Source organism: Vidua chalybeata, chromosome 4 (genome assembly GCF_026979565.1).
Source record: "Vidua chalybeata isolate OUT-0048 chromosome 4, bVidCha1 merged haplotype, whole genome shotgun sequence".
NCBI lineage: Eukaryota > Metazoa > Chordata > Aves > Passeriformes > Viduidae > Vidua > Vidua chalybeata.
In genome coordinates this window covers 50376120-50391120 of record NC_071533.1, presented here as the reverse complement: position 1 = coordinate 50391120, position 15001 = coordinate 50376120, and the positions used below count along the sequence as shown (strand labels likewise).

The 15001-nt window shown below is 40.2% G+C and overlaps 1 protein-coding gene across 4 annotated transcripts in view; it reads left to right on the top strand.

The window, feature by feature from the left end:
- KLF3 (KLF transcription factor 3) overlaps positions 1–11317 on the top strand; it is a 28325-nt gene extending 17008 nt beyond the window's left edge. For all 4 annotated transcript variants that reach the window (XM_053940222.1, XM_053940218.1, XM_053940219.1 and 1 more), the window contains 4 exons: positions 122–617; positions 1458–1608; positions 6005–6165; positions 7292–11317. In XM_053940222.1, coding sequence (XP_053796197.1) covers positions 122–617; positions 1458–1608; positions 6005–6165; positions 7292–7473 — 990 coding nt within the window. In that variant the 3' untranslated portion in view covers positions 7474–11317. The remainder of the gene's footprint in view (positions 1–121; positions 618–1457; positions 1609–6004; positions 6166–7291) is intronic.
- The last annotated feature ends 3684 nt before the right edge of the window (positions 11318–15001 follow it).

Below are 15001 nucleotides of genomic sequence, written 5' to 3'. Positions count from 1 at the left end.
TTTCTTGAAACTTTTTCATTTTGCTTGTTTTATTGGCTGCCTTTCTTTTTCAGCAGTAGCTGCTTGTTTGTGTTGATTTATTATTTGATTTTCTGTATTTCTTTCCCACTCCTTCTGACAGTCATACCCATCCAATTACATGGACCAAATGAAGCCAAACAAATACGGCGTCATTTATTCTACACCAAGTATGTTGCACAATAAATTGTACTCAAACCCTGAAGGACTATCAAATGGAATCCAGATGGAGCCAGTGGACCTTACAGTAAATAAAAGGAGCTCACCACCTTCAACTGGAAGTTCTCCTTCCCCACTAAAATTTCAGACTGTGCATAGGAGAAGTTCACCCGGATTGACTCTGTCCTCACCCAGCTCACCTCTCAGTAAATTCACACCATCACCCCCAGGAGTACAGCCTCTTTCTATGCCAATAACAATCCCACCTGTAATGGCCGCTGCTCTTTCACGCCATGGACTGAGAAGCCCTGGGATACTCCCAGTTATACAGCCTGTAGTGGTCCAGCCAGTTCCTTTCATGTATGCTCCCCATCTCCAGCAGCCCATCATGGTGTCCACAGTTCTCGCAGATGAGATGGAAACTCCAAGTAGCATGCAAGGTTGGTGTTGTCAGAATTGCTTTTTATGCTGTCTCATATGCCAACAAATTAAGACAAATATCCAAGCACTTTGTTTCTGTGGGTTGTTGGCATTTTAGGAAGTGGAACATAATTTCTGTTCTTCCAGAATAAACAGGCATAGAATTTGTTGTATAAATATTTTACCAGACTTAACCAAGGTCATAGGATCACAGAATCAATTAGGCTGAAAAGACCTCTGAGATCATCAAGTCCAACCTGTGACTGAACACCACCTTGTCAACCAGGCCATGGCACTGTCTGGTTGCCATGACACATCCAGTCTTTCCTTAAACACCTCCAGGGACAATGACTCCACCACCTCTCTGGGCTGCCCATTCCAATGCCCGATTGCCCTTTCTGGGAAGAACTTCTTCCTGTATGTCCAAACTAAACCTCCCCTAGTGCACCTTGAAGCCATTTCCTCTTGTCCTTTCAGGCAGTTGTAGAGAGCAATGAGGCCTCTCTGATCCTTATTTTCTCCAGGATAAGCAACCCCAGCTCTCTCAGCTGCTTCTCACAGGACTTGTTCTCCAGACCCTTCACCAGCTCCGTTGCTTGTTTGTATCTACATAAACTATTGATCTACTGAGATTTGGACTGATAAATTGGACTGATGAAAATTAATAGAAATGTTTTGAGTCAGAGTTCATCAGGAGATAACTAAAACTGAAGGATTTTGTATTTAGTGTAAATCATCACAGTAAATGTAGTACTGATGGGTTTGTTTTAACTATGGATTTTTTTCTGTATATTATTTATTTCCATAACTCTTCATAATTTTTATGTGTTGCCCTCCCTCTCCTACCCTCTGCCATACAGTGCCTGTCATTGAGTCTTATGAGAAGCCCACACTGAAGAAAACAATCAAAGTAGAGCCAGGAAGCGAACCATCAAAGACTGACTTCTATCCTGAACAAATGTCACCTCCAATGATGACCTCATTGTCTCCTCAGCAAGTTATGTTGCAAGAGTAAGTAGCTAACAGTAGTCCCAAGATCAGCAAAGGAACGGAAAGCAGTTAATTACAGCAGTTACCAGTTCTGAGGAGTGGGAAGGAATGTTGCTATGCTTTAAAACATGTAATAAAATACACATTCATCCCTCCCACCACTGTCACTGTGAAATATGATTGCAACTTTCTTTTCCCCCTTCTTCAGCAATACAGGAGTTGATACATATTTATACCTTTCAATAGATCTGGCATTTATATATTGCATTTCTAAAGTAATGATAGGTCCCAGTTCCACAACTCTACTGAAAGTAGGACTCCCAGTAAGCCAGTGATAACCTACTTACGTAAAATCAGCAGCAAAAGTGAAAGAAACTTAAAAGACAGTTCATACTGATATCTCTATTCATGTCACTTGAAATACCTTTCTTTAAAATTAGTGTTGTGACTTTCTTTTCTTGGAGGACTTCTTTGTCTTTTCAAAAATTTTGCCTGCTTGGTGGGAAGAACCTCTTCAGGCTTACAAGTTCTGTGTATATAAGTGAAATTGCATTTTTACATGAGACCATTGTTTGGTGGGTGATTTTTTTGACAACTCAAGTAGATTCTGAAGCTTTCTCCCCTCACAGCCACTTGTTTCCATCCCATTATTAACTCATTGTGCTGGCATAGCTGTTACTGGGGCCCCTGCATTAACTGGATCACAGATCTAATAGGTTTTTAAACAGTGCTGTTTGCAGAAGAAAGGACAAGGGCTAGAAGAAGAATTTAGGTCTGGGGCGCATAAACCTTTTAATTGAAAACATAAAAAAATTCTCAAGAAAGTACCTGAGGAGTCATGGGCACCCTTCCATTTCCTGTTTTTCTAGGGAAAATCCTGTCAATGTACTAAAACCATAGAATGACCCAGAGACAGGCTCATCCTTCAGCAGGCAGTGCTCTGGGTAGGCAGGCAGGCTGCCAATGTGGCTCTGGCAGGAGCTGAGCAGGGCTCATGGCACAGAACCTCAGAATCCATTTCTGCACTTCCCTCTTGCTCACTGTCACCCTTCAGGTGGTTGTGTTTGACCTCACCTCATTGAGTAAGGGAAAGAGAGCTTCAAGCCAGACACTCAAAACCCAGTGTGGGTATGGTTCAGAGAGAGAAAGAAAAGCATAGGTGGATGGGTGGTCTCCTGTATTTCTTCCAGAACGCTGCCTCTTCCCCCTGCTCATGGCCATTGGGGTCAAAAGCATGCCACAGCACCAGGGCTGGCTGCATTCCAGAACAGACTTTTTGTGGGCACCCCTCCTTGTCTTCAAACAGTCTAGATGCACCTCCTAGACTGCAGGCTCTTTGCAATTGGTTGCCAGCTAGCTTTTATAAACTATATGCTGTTTCTTTTAAATCACCTTATACATGTTTATTACATAGGATAGTAAATATGCATGTTTACTAGTTGGTAATTTACTAACATAATGCACCTACCACACAAGGGAGTCAAGTCTTTATGTAGCTGGAGCTAACTACTGCTAGGTCAGGACTATGAAATGGTTCAGTTTATTTTTTTGTCTTTGTAAGTCTCTTTGACAAGGGCAAACCAGTAAGTGCTGTTCCTGGCTGGTACCACACCCTTCCTCCAGGGCTGAAACTTCTGCAGACTTGTCACCTGCATTAGTGATTTGCATTATTTATTTCCCAATGGGTGTAGTTTCCCCAGCAAACCCATCCACTGAGCAAAGAATATAAAATTTGGTATCATGTGTGGATAGCTTTGTTACAGAAAACATTTCTATGTCCATGTTTCCTAAGCATCTCCTCTGCTTGCCCATGTAGAGTGTTATGTTCATGGAGATGCCGTCCTTGCATTGTAACAACTTAAATTGCTTTGTAGTGTCCTGTGGAGCTCTAGTTCTTGCTCCTAGAACCAGCCCTTTCGAGTTCACATTCTGCTGTATCCAAAACAAGAAGTTTATAAATTGTATTTTTTATCATAAAAAAATACATAGACAACTCACACAAGTTAGGAGATACTTGAACCTTTATTTAAAAAAAAAATACGTTGGCTCACAGCTTTATGAGCTATAGTTAGGCATTGAAGTTTTTATCACTATTCATTGGTTCCAACTGCCCAGAGTGTACTATTCAGACACCTAGGCTACATTAAAGGGTCATAAGAAACCTTTAGTCTCACTGAAGTGACTTATTTAAGACTTTTAAGTGACTTATTTTGCTTTAGTGTTAGCTTTTGGCAGTAAATCTGTGTATATCTGGATATCTATATCTATATCTATCTAAAAATAATGTTGGTGACATTTCTGTAGGGATGGTTGGACTTTCTAGTGTGTCTGATAATCAATGTAACTGTGCATTGATTAGTTAGTTCTAAAATCAAGTTTCTAAATTATTTCTAAAATCTAGTTTTAGTTATTTCAAAAATCAAACTTGAGGTAATAATAATAGTATAAGGAGCCTTATTAACATATTTTCATGCAAGTTTCGAAGTCCAACTTATGCTGTCAACATAGTGTGGTCTGTGGTAAAGAAGAAAAAGCTGTTGAAGTTTTATCATCATTTTTAGGAGGTACTCTTACCTATTGAAGAGTGACACTTAAATGGGTAGGCATACATGAACTTACATCTAGTTGTAGAAGAGGGAACAAAAGAATTAGGGCTGTGCTTTTATTATTGGCACTTACTTAATATTTACCTCTGAATTTGACACCACCCTAACCATTTTTTAAAACTGCCATGCCCTATCTGATTATTGATAACATTCTGTTGTCTTGCCAGCCTCCTCTTCCATAAGGGCAAAAGAAGATATTCTCAGTGCTTTTACCAGTCACTTGTAGATTGCAAATCTAAATCACAAATGGTGTATGGCCAATATCCTTTTTCTCCCTTTTCCCAGATGTTACCATGTCCAGGACTAGCCTCCACACATAATGATTTAAACCAAGTCTGTTTGCTGTCCTAAGCCTGAGCTTCTCCAAAAGGACTGGTATGCAACTACATTGAAACTGAGCACTGCTTTAGAGAGCTGTTTCTTTGGAAGCTAGAAGCCTGCCTTCTTATTTAAGAGTGTGTACATCTCTGTCTAACATCACCATCGGGGTTTCCTGCCATTATAATATTTTTAGCTAGACTTCATGTGTACTTGAAGAGTACATCACTCAACAGTCACAGAACCACCCAAGAAAGAGAATTTGGTTCCCAGTTTCCAGCTTCTAACTCTTAAGAAAAAAATCAATAACAGAATTCAACTTTTCCCACATTGGTAATCCCCATCCCGCTGCTGTGGGGTCATAGAAAAATCTTCCTTTCTTAAGCCATGCACAAGATTTTCTGTCTTTAGCACACGCCCCCTGTTTTGCTGAGAGAAGTATGAATTCAGTGTTTTCTGAAAATTAGGCCCTAAAGGAACTTGGAAGTAAGTAACCAATAGAGCCCAGTGTTATAAAACGTAAGTTGATTGGTAAGAACATGTGAAATACATTAACTTAGAAAAGACAAGAGTTCTAGAAAGCTCCCTTCTGTTGCATGGAGGAACTGGTTTTGCAACAAGGAATGCCAATATCTGCACATTATATTCGATACATACCTTTTTGACAAACATGTGTTTTCTAAGATTGGTGTGGAAGAAAGAGTCAAGGTTGTCCCCAGTTCTGCAGTAGGGGTGTCATTCAACAGTCAAAGACACCTTTTAAGAAGCTTGCATGTTTTCACATGCGTGAACATTTATGGGTTTGTTTGTAGCAGAAGTCCATTTGTAGTTCGTATATGTCTTACCTGCACTGTACCTATGGGCTTCTAAAGTGAAAAATTATGTTTAAGAAGGTGGAGGGACAACTTCAGACATCCTGTGGGTGTGCCACACAGGCTAAGCTCTACTTTTAGGAATTGACGTCAGTGGTACAGGGAGGCCGCACCCTGCTGCCAGCACCAAACAGGAAATTCTTAATTACATTCTAAAGGAGTGGCTGGAACAATAAAGATTGAGTTCTGCTTTGAAACCCTAAAGATACAATTTCTTTAATAATATGGAATTGCTGTTTCCAATTACAATCAAATTAGTTGTATTTGAAGGGGAAAAAAAAAACAGTGAATAAAACAAAAGTTCACTCAGGGTTTAAGAAATCTGAGTTTGACTGAAAAACACAAAGTTGAAGGGGGTTTTTCTTCTGAAAGTTTTAAAAAAGAGCTAGGAAGTATAAAAATGGCTACATCATGCCACAAAATGAGTAAACATTTTAAAATATTACTGCTAAAATACACAAAAATTTGCTAAACCCTGTTGAATTTTTCAACATGCATGTAATGTTGTTCTTTCTGCCAAGAGACAGAGTGGTAGTGAATAAAAGGCTCTGTTATGAATCTTATTAGCTGAGGTTTGCTGTGCTAAATGTTTTTGATTTTAACATTATTTTAACTTTGCAGGAATCACCCTTCAGTTATAGTTCAGCCAGGAAAGAGACCTTTACCTGTGGAATCTCCAGACACACAACGAAAACGCAGAATACATCGATGTGATTATGAAGGCTGCAACAAAGTCTACACTAAAAGCTCCCACCTGAAAGCTCACCGAAGAACCCATACAGGTCTGAGCATAGCTATGCTTCTCTTTCATCACGTCTATGGAAAAATAGTAGGCTAAGCTTGTAACTTCTGCTAATGGCCACAGGTGTAAATAACAGGATGACAGAAGGTAGATCTGACATCGTTGTGAAAATAATTATAGGCTGAGCAAAAGACAGAGGACGTAGTAGGAAAAGCCTACAACAAGAGACTGTAAGCCAGTGCATGCTGATGTGTGTTACATCCACTGGCTCTTCACGTATTTGTGTCCACTTGCTTGCAGTTTACTCAATCCACATACCCTGTAAACACCAAAACAGTTCAAATTGCACTGGCTCACCTATGACATCACAGTTAAATTTGACTGTAATTTCTATGGGAGTAGCCCATTTGCAGAAGTTTGGACTGTATGCCAAATGGAAGCACATCTGCTCTGTGGAGATGCTAACCACTGGTGCAGTGGTGCTTTTTATCTGAATGAGTGTTCCAGTAAACACATCCCCATGTCTGTTCTCCACAGAAATGTTCATCTTTGCATGCTGAATGAATATATACATCCAAGGTCTTTACAAGGGTACCTCTTTTAGGAAAAATGGAGCCCAGTAGTGGCCAGCCATTTACCTGTTGGGCAATACAGTGGTGTTAAAGGAGGAGGATGACATATCAGTAATGATATAGAGTTTAAGTTGAGATACTTGCGACAGTGATGCTAGTCATTTACACTGCATTCAGTTTCAGAAATCACAAGATCTGCCTGTTGTGCTTTATGGTAGCACAGTCCTTTCCCCCTGAAAGCTAGAAAATGAGATCCCAGTTTTGAAAATACGTGAACAAATGCTTAAACCTTCATCTTTCTGGGTTTCGTAATACAAAACAAGTGCTAATATGGCAGAGAGGAACAGAGAGACAATAAAAAAATTAATTGTGGCAGGTAGCAATTTTTGCAGTCCATGACTTGGACTGCACAGTTTCTAGCGCAGAGCACTCTTCAGCTTTGAGCTGTCTGGGGGCTTTTGGAGAAAGCATTGCAGTACTTACAGGAATTTGGCAAGGCAGTAGAACAAATCTATCAGATTTATGTGTGAACTTAGGTGATCCGAACTGATGTGTTCATGTCTTAAATCTGCACTTCTGTGTTTCCTTTTCCAGGAGAAAAACCGTACAAATGCACTTGGGAGGGATGCACGTGGAAGTTTGCTCGTTCTGATGAACTAACGCGGCATTTCCGCAAGCACACAGGAATCAAACCCTTCCAGTGTCCAGACTGTGATCGTAGCTTTTCACGTTCGGACCATCTTGCTCTTCACAGGAAACGCCACATGCTAGTCTGAATGTCTTCTGTCCCTGACTCCTGCCACACTTTTTTTGTTTTTTTACACATGCATTTTAATTTGGATTCAGCTGGTCTGGATCTCTGAGTTTATACCATTAAACGCTTACGTATGGTCAGTAACAGATGTTATCTAACCCTTCTATGTCCTTGCCACGGGTCAGACCTAAAGAATGTGAACACTTCTTTTTTTTCTTCTGGGGGTGCTAAGCAAACCCTTTCTGCATTCAGTATGTTTATTGTATTTCATTTGTGAATAAGGGAATTTTTAAACTAATGGCTTTTGTTGGTTTCTTCATATAATCAACTCAGCATATACTGATAAAATAGTAAATGTTACTGAATATCCGAAATGCTAGTCCTTGCCAGAGACTATTATTTATGTGCCCTGTAAGGGATGCACTCTCATTTTATGCTCAACAATGCAATGAATAGACTCTCCCAGCTGTGTTGATTTCTGCAATGTGGTTCATACAACAGTTTTAGAAAGACACCTGATTTAGCAATCCCCTCTGCCCAAACAGTGAGTATTACTGAGGAAATAAATCTAAACAGTGTAATTACTTTACAGAAAGATTGAGTCATAGTATCATTTACCCCAGTCAAGAAGAAAAATGGACAGGAATTGGTCTGTACATAATACTGCGCATCTAAACCAATGTCATCTGTCATCTGTATTATAGTGTAGTATATATCCTTGTTTTTATTGCATAATACCCCACTGGATTTGTTACAGGAAGACTTTGTGTGACTCTGTATGTCTGGCTTCTGTGCAAGTGTATGGATGGAACGGCTTGAAGCTGAGTCAGGGGTTTACCATTAGGAAGTTCTTCACCTAGAGGGTGGTTGGGCATTGGAACAGACTTCCCAGGGAAGTGGTTACAGCACCAAGCCTGAGTTAAGCATCTGGACAATGCTTTCAGGCATGTGGTGTGACTTTTGGTGTGTCCTGTGCAGGGCCAGGAGTTGGACTTGATGATCCTGATGGGTCCCTTCCAACTCAGCATATTCTATGATTCTGTGATTCTATGGTACTCTTCTGTGATGTGGCATTAAATGAGATTCATGGAAACCTACTGCACCTCATTTCAGGGATATAGATTATCCCCCTGCAATCATGCTCCTGCATTTCTTCTAAATAATTTTTTTCTCTTTGCTGTACTTCAGAAAATAGCAATCATTAAGTCAAAAATGCTCTAAACTGTATTGTTGTGAGTATCACTGTAATACACTACAGTATTTAAAATTATTGATCCACAATATTTTTATGAGAAGATGGCATCAGATATTAAGTACTTCTGATGATAAATTGAGTCATGTATCTGTTTTGGATAAAAGCATATACCAAATCATCCAATTCCTAACTCTGGTTTGTGACTCTACTAGTCTCTCAATGGTAGGTACAACTGCTTCCCTGTGGACGTGTCTATTGCATTAAAACCATGCCCATTAGCAAACAGAACTCCATAGCTAAAAGAAACTGAATTCAATCAACCTGCAGTTTGCCCCTAGAAATGTTCCTGTCTGGGAGCCCTCTGAAAGGAAGGTTTCTGTCTGTATTAGCTGGCAGACTTCGTGGCACTGCAAGGAAACAGGATGTATTTCTCTACACTTCCACACACAAGCACATTTTCCTTCCTTGCCCTATGTAAGGTAACCACCATTCCCTGTACGTTAAACATTCTGAAGTTGGCTTTTCCTTTCTTTTGGAAAAACCCAGTGAACAATGGAAGTGCGAGGGGAGGAAGAGTTTCATAGAACTCTGCAGGAGACAGGTGGAGTGTCCATCTGCAGGTGGGTATATTTGAGCTTGTGGAGCAGATAGGCTGTTCTATAACCAGTGGAGCCCAATGCCAAACAATCTTGAAGATGCAAGAGTGTGAGTGCAAAGAGCCTTTATTTGGTGATAGGACTTTACCAGCTGTTCTGCTGACATCCACATGCCTGCAGAATTAGAGAAGGAGAGGTCTGTACTTCCTGTAGAAAAACGCTCTGACAGCAATTGCTCTGTTCCAGCTCCATACATCCTCACCACCTCGGTAGGGCTACATCTTGTGTCTTGGAACTGCCTCATCTGCTCACCTGTGGCGCTGAAACACCTGGCACACGAAAGGGTCTTTTTTCTTTCTTGGTAGGCCAGATTGTTAGTGACATGGAGAAACTTGTACAAAAGAGACTGATACTAATGAGCAGCTGTTCCAGAATGTGGACTTCCTGATTTATATTTTTTTTTCAGTGGTAGCAGAATTAGCTCTAGGTTTTAATGGCAATTTTGTAAATTCAAGCAGGTCACTGGCTGAGAGGCTGTGTGGAGGGAGCCCTGTGGCACCAGTCACAAGTCTACAGACATTTAGTACCCTGGGATGAAAACAATTCTCTGTTCTGTTGTAGAGGGGAAAAAACAGATACTATAAAAATAAGTACCTTAATGGCAACTGGTCCCATTTTTACCTTAAACATGCAAATTTATAAAATTCAGAATATTTAAGGAACATTTCTTTCTAATGCTCTGTTTCTCCTTTGAGGTTTACATAGAATGTTTTCATTAGTATGTTTTTTAATATTTTTTGAATCAGTACTCCAAAAGCAGCACTTCTTTGTAACTGACACTTACTTCAGATACTTTAGTCTAGGTTATTTTCCATGTTAATTCATTAGCTTATGGACCTTTTTCCTGAAAGTATTTATGCTAATGATGGGGTCTAATACAGTGGAGATTAAGCAGAACTTTCACATTTCATCCATGTGTCTTGCGAATTAGGACAACAGAAATTTAAATATTAAATGTAAGTATTTGAGATTATTACATGATAATGCCTTCCTTATAGGATTTTTCAGTTGTCTCTGTAGTGTCTTTGTGGGATGTCTAAAAGGTCACAAACAAATACACTTTTAGCTGAGTGTGAATTTATATCTTAACCAGCTCATTGGTTCATTTTAGCAAACATTGATTTGAGGGATACCTTGCAATTTTTAAATGTACTCTATTAAATACTTTGCAGAACCAGTCATTCCATCTATGCCCTAAAGAAAACCAGTTAAGATAGAAGATCCTAATCCCAGAGAATGAGTATATTTAAACCTTCCCACCTAACAGTATTGCACTGTGCAGTGCATAACAGGTAATACTGTTTTACTAAAATGTGCCTGTTTAGGCCATTTGATTATAATAAATTACTAGTTTCTAATACAATTGCAAGAAACTAAAGCAGGTATTAATGTGTGGGGTTTATTTAAATGGCATTCTGCAGTGATACTTCTAATTACTTCTAATAAGATACTTCTAATGCCATGTCTTGTTCAAATATGTTGTCTCTGCCAAGGTTAGCAACATACAGATGAATACAAATCCTTTCTAAAAAATTTACAAAGCATTTTACATCTTTTAAGAGGGCTACACCATTTTTCATTATATTTTACAGATATTAGCACTTAATGTACTTTAGAGGGTCAAAATAATATTTTTGCTTAGCATCTCTCACCTGCAAATATAGCAAGGATTTTTATTTACTTTAATACTTCTATAAACTATGCAGAATTTTAAAAATAAAATGTAATATATTTTATAAGCTAATAAGACAAAATGGCTAATTAAAGGTTTCTAGCATGCATTACTATAACTTGCAAATATGGAGACATTTTGGTAATCTTTTCTTACTAAAGATGTGAATGTTTAATGTACTTTCACTGTTTCTACTTTGGTAGTCCAATGGGAATTCAGTAATGACATTTTGTCATGTCAAACTGTGAACATAAATTTGTACTGTACAGTCCTCATACTATATTTAGTATATTTAGTATACAGTGCATATGTATTATACTTGTTAATAAAACACTCAGAATGATGTCCGTGGTCATGTTGTCACATGCTGGATGACAAAGAGCAGTGATGCCGAGCTTGGGTCAGAGGCAGGCCTGGAGGAGACCCCTGTGGCTCTGGCTGTTTGGGTGGCCCTTCTGCCCGGCCAGTGGCCACCTCCTGTGTGTGCCTGCCCCGCACGGGGCCCAAGGCAGGAGCACCAGGAATTTGTGCTGGAGGAGCTGTGTCCTGCAGCACACTTAGTGGCAAGCTCATAAAAATGTTTTACTGGCTTCTAATTAGGGCATTCTAATTAGGGCATTCTAATTAGCCCATAGGCAGGTGTGGAGCACCAAACACGTGAGTTTGCCTTTTTTATCACTCACAAGATGACTGACTGGGCCTGCTCCCCACAGCCTCTCCCAGAGCAGGGTGCCAGAGGCTGCTGACACATCATCACATGAGTCCTGCACACCTCCAGACACACCCACAGGCTCTGCTGAGAGATAATGGTGATGATGATGATGATGAAGAATGGGGTTTTATTTCTTCACACCTTACCAGATGCCTAAGAAGAGGCAGCCTGGCTGAACCCACTATGCATCTCTAGCACTTCCCGTTTCTGCTGAAGCATTTGCATCAGGATGTTGATCTCTTGCTGCCTGGGATCCTGCAGATCAGCCTGGTGTGCACCTGTGCTATGCCATGGTGATGTACAGAAGGGAAAGCAGGTACAGCAGAAGTGAGGCATAAAAATAAAAGCCTGCAAACAGCAATCAGAATATGATAAAATTACTGGCTTGTGTTTCTTGGCCTCCTGCTTGAAAATAAGGACTGCACATTGCAAAGTCAGAGACAGCTCATTATCATGCTGTTGATTTCTAAGGTTCAGGCAGGAGGGATCAGTGGCACGAGGGCCAGTGGCCCAGTGTGGCAGCTGTCACGGGAGGAGCTCATTCTGACCTGTCTTCACGAGCCATACACCTGCAAGAGGCTACTCCAGTTGCTGGGCTGGTAACATTTACCTCTGTTTTCCTATGAGTCAAAAAGCATTGCATACGTTCTAGACTGAGTGATCATTTTCAGGAAGCAGTGATAATTTCATCGGCCACTGGATGTCCCTCTTAGTCTGAGAAAAAGGCACAATTTAAGTTCCTGAGATTGTAATTTAAGATAATATTCATTTTCTCATACTTGAGCAATTAAACTCTTCCCTCTGTCTTATTTGCTGTCACTGAGTTCAATCCTGTCATACACAGAAATCTGCTCAAGGATTTAAAACTGATCTCTGTGTCTTCACTGCAATTTTTAGTAATAAAAACACTTGAAATGTATCCTTTACAATTAAAAGTCTCGCCTGGCTGAACACTAACTAAGCCAACACAATGTTGCTTGATGAGAAATACTGTATAGTGCTTACTTAAAAAAAAAAACCAACCAACACACCAAACCATGACAAAATGAGTCTGTTTTATCAAAGGAACTCAGAAGAAGAAGTTTTAAGAAGCTGTAGTTTATGGTATGTACATAACCAAAATATTTGGCATCTGCATAAAAGATCTGTGAGGTGGGAAGAATAGAGTATAAAGGGCTCTTACAGCATTAATATTCCAAAACAATATACATGGCAGAGTTGATAAACTATTTCTTTCACACCCACCTAAAACTTACATTTCAGAACAGTCTTAAAGGTGAGGGACTCCTCCACGGCCCAGTCTGTACATTATTTAGGACATAAACCCCAGTTTGCTGATGCATTAAATTTACAGAGACCGGAAAGCCTGAATTAAGAAATTTTACTTCCTCTTTTCTTGTCTAGTAAACAGGATAGACTACACACCCTTCAGCCCATTAGCACTAAGTGTGACTGCTAATCATGTTAGGCTGTAATGCCTGGGAGGAGGAGAAGGCTTTCAGGAAGAAGGGGCATGGGATTTCTTGGTAGCATTCCCCACTTTAAAGTGTCAAGAAGTCTTAGAGAGGTAAAATTGTAAAATCATAAAATCATACAATCATAAAATGGTTTGGGATGGAAGGGACTTCTAAAGGTCATCTAGTCCAACTGCCCGCAATGAGCAGGAACGACATCAGATCAGATCACTCAGAGTCCTTCCCAACCTGACCTTGAATGTTTCCAGAGATGGGACATCCACAACTCCTTTGGGCCATCTCTTCCAGTGTTTCACCCTCATTATAAAAAAATTATTACTTATATCCAACCTAAATCAGGCCTCTTTTAGTTTATAACCAGTACCCCTTGTCTTACCACAACAAGCCCTTTTAAAAGTCTATTCTCATCTTTCTTATAAGCCCTATTTAACTACTGAAAAGCCTCAACAAGGTCTCTGCAGAGTCTTCTTTTCTCCAGGCTGAACAATCCCAGCTCTCTCAGTCTGTCCTAATATGAGAGGTGCTCCAGCCTTATGATCATTTTTGTGGCCTCCTCTGGACTCACTCCAACAGGTTCACATTCTTCTTATGCTGGGGCCCAGAGGTGGCTGCAGCACTGCAGATGGGCTCTCAGCAGAGCAGAGCAGAGGGACAGAATCCCCTCCCTCCCCTGCTGCCCACGGGGCTCTGGATGCAGCCCAGGACACGTTTGGCTCTCTGGCCTGAGTGCACATGGCTGGGTCATGTCCAGCCTCACATCCACCAACATCCCTAATCCCTACTAAATCTTGATTTCTGGGTAAGGCTTTGACATGGTCCTCCACAACATCCTCCTCTAAACTGGAGAGATACAGATTTAATGAGTGTGGAAACAACTGGGTGATAATTTAGGTTTAGTAGATACTTTTAGCTCTTCTTTCCAAAGCTCAGAAGCCAGGCACCTGGCATCCTACTGTGATCCTATCGAGTTAACCTGTACTGGTAGGTGGGTGCCAGCAGTGTCATCTTTGGACACCAGGAAGCTCTCCCACCACTTCAACTTCACTGTTTCATCTAGCTACCACACGTGGTGTGTGCTTGGTGAGCCACGTCAGTGAGTGTTAAAGACCACATCCTCTTACCAGTTTGATCACCTCATGCGCTGCCCACAGTTGTAATCTCAGGACTTTACATTTCCATTAAGCTGTAACTATAATGAGCAAGGTAACAGAGTTCAGTGGAAGCCTGGAGATAAAAGGGGTTCACCTCCAAACATCAAGTTTCTAAGTATTAGGAAACAGAAAAAACATGCAACCCAGTATAGCTCAATACAATCACAGCAGAAAGCAGCAATATTACAATACTATAAAAAATAATAAGCACAGTGAATAGCAAATTCTATGAAATCATGACTTGGCAGGCACCTATCTCTAGGCAATTGGTAATGTTAATACAGCAAAGGAAGAAGAGCATCAAACAAGAATTAATGGATTCAACTTTTCAGCGCATGCCCAAGAAAGTCTCTCTGTGATGAAGGGAAAGATTTCCAAGAAGGGAAAACAAGCAAAAAGGATACAGATACTGCACACTTAACACCTACTATAACAATGTACTGGATGGGATTCAAACAAGAGTTTTCTTCTTTGTGCTATTTAATTAAAAACAAGAAAGCAGATCCCTACAATCTTAACCTCACAACATTCACGTCAGAACAAAGATTAAATGTATGCCTTGGCAGCCTGATGACACCAAACAGACCATTAGTTTTATTACTTTCAAATATAGCATTCAACAGGAGAAGTCCAAAATAAATGCAACCTAAAAATAAGGTCAATTTTATGAAAATTTCTCTCTCATTCTC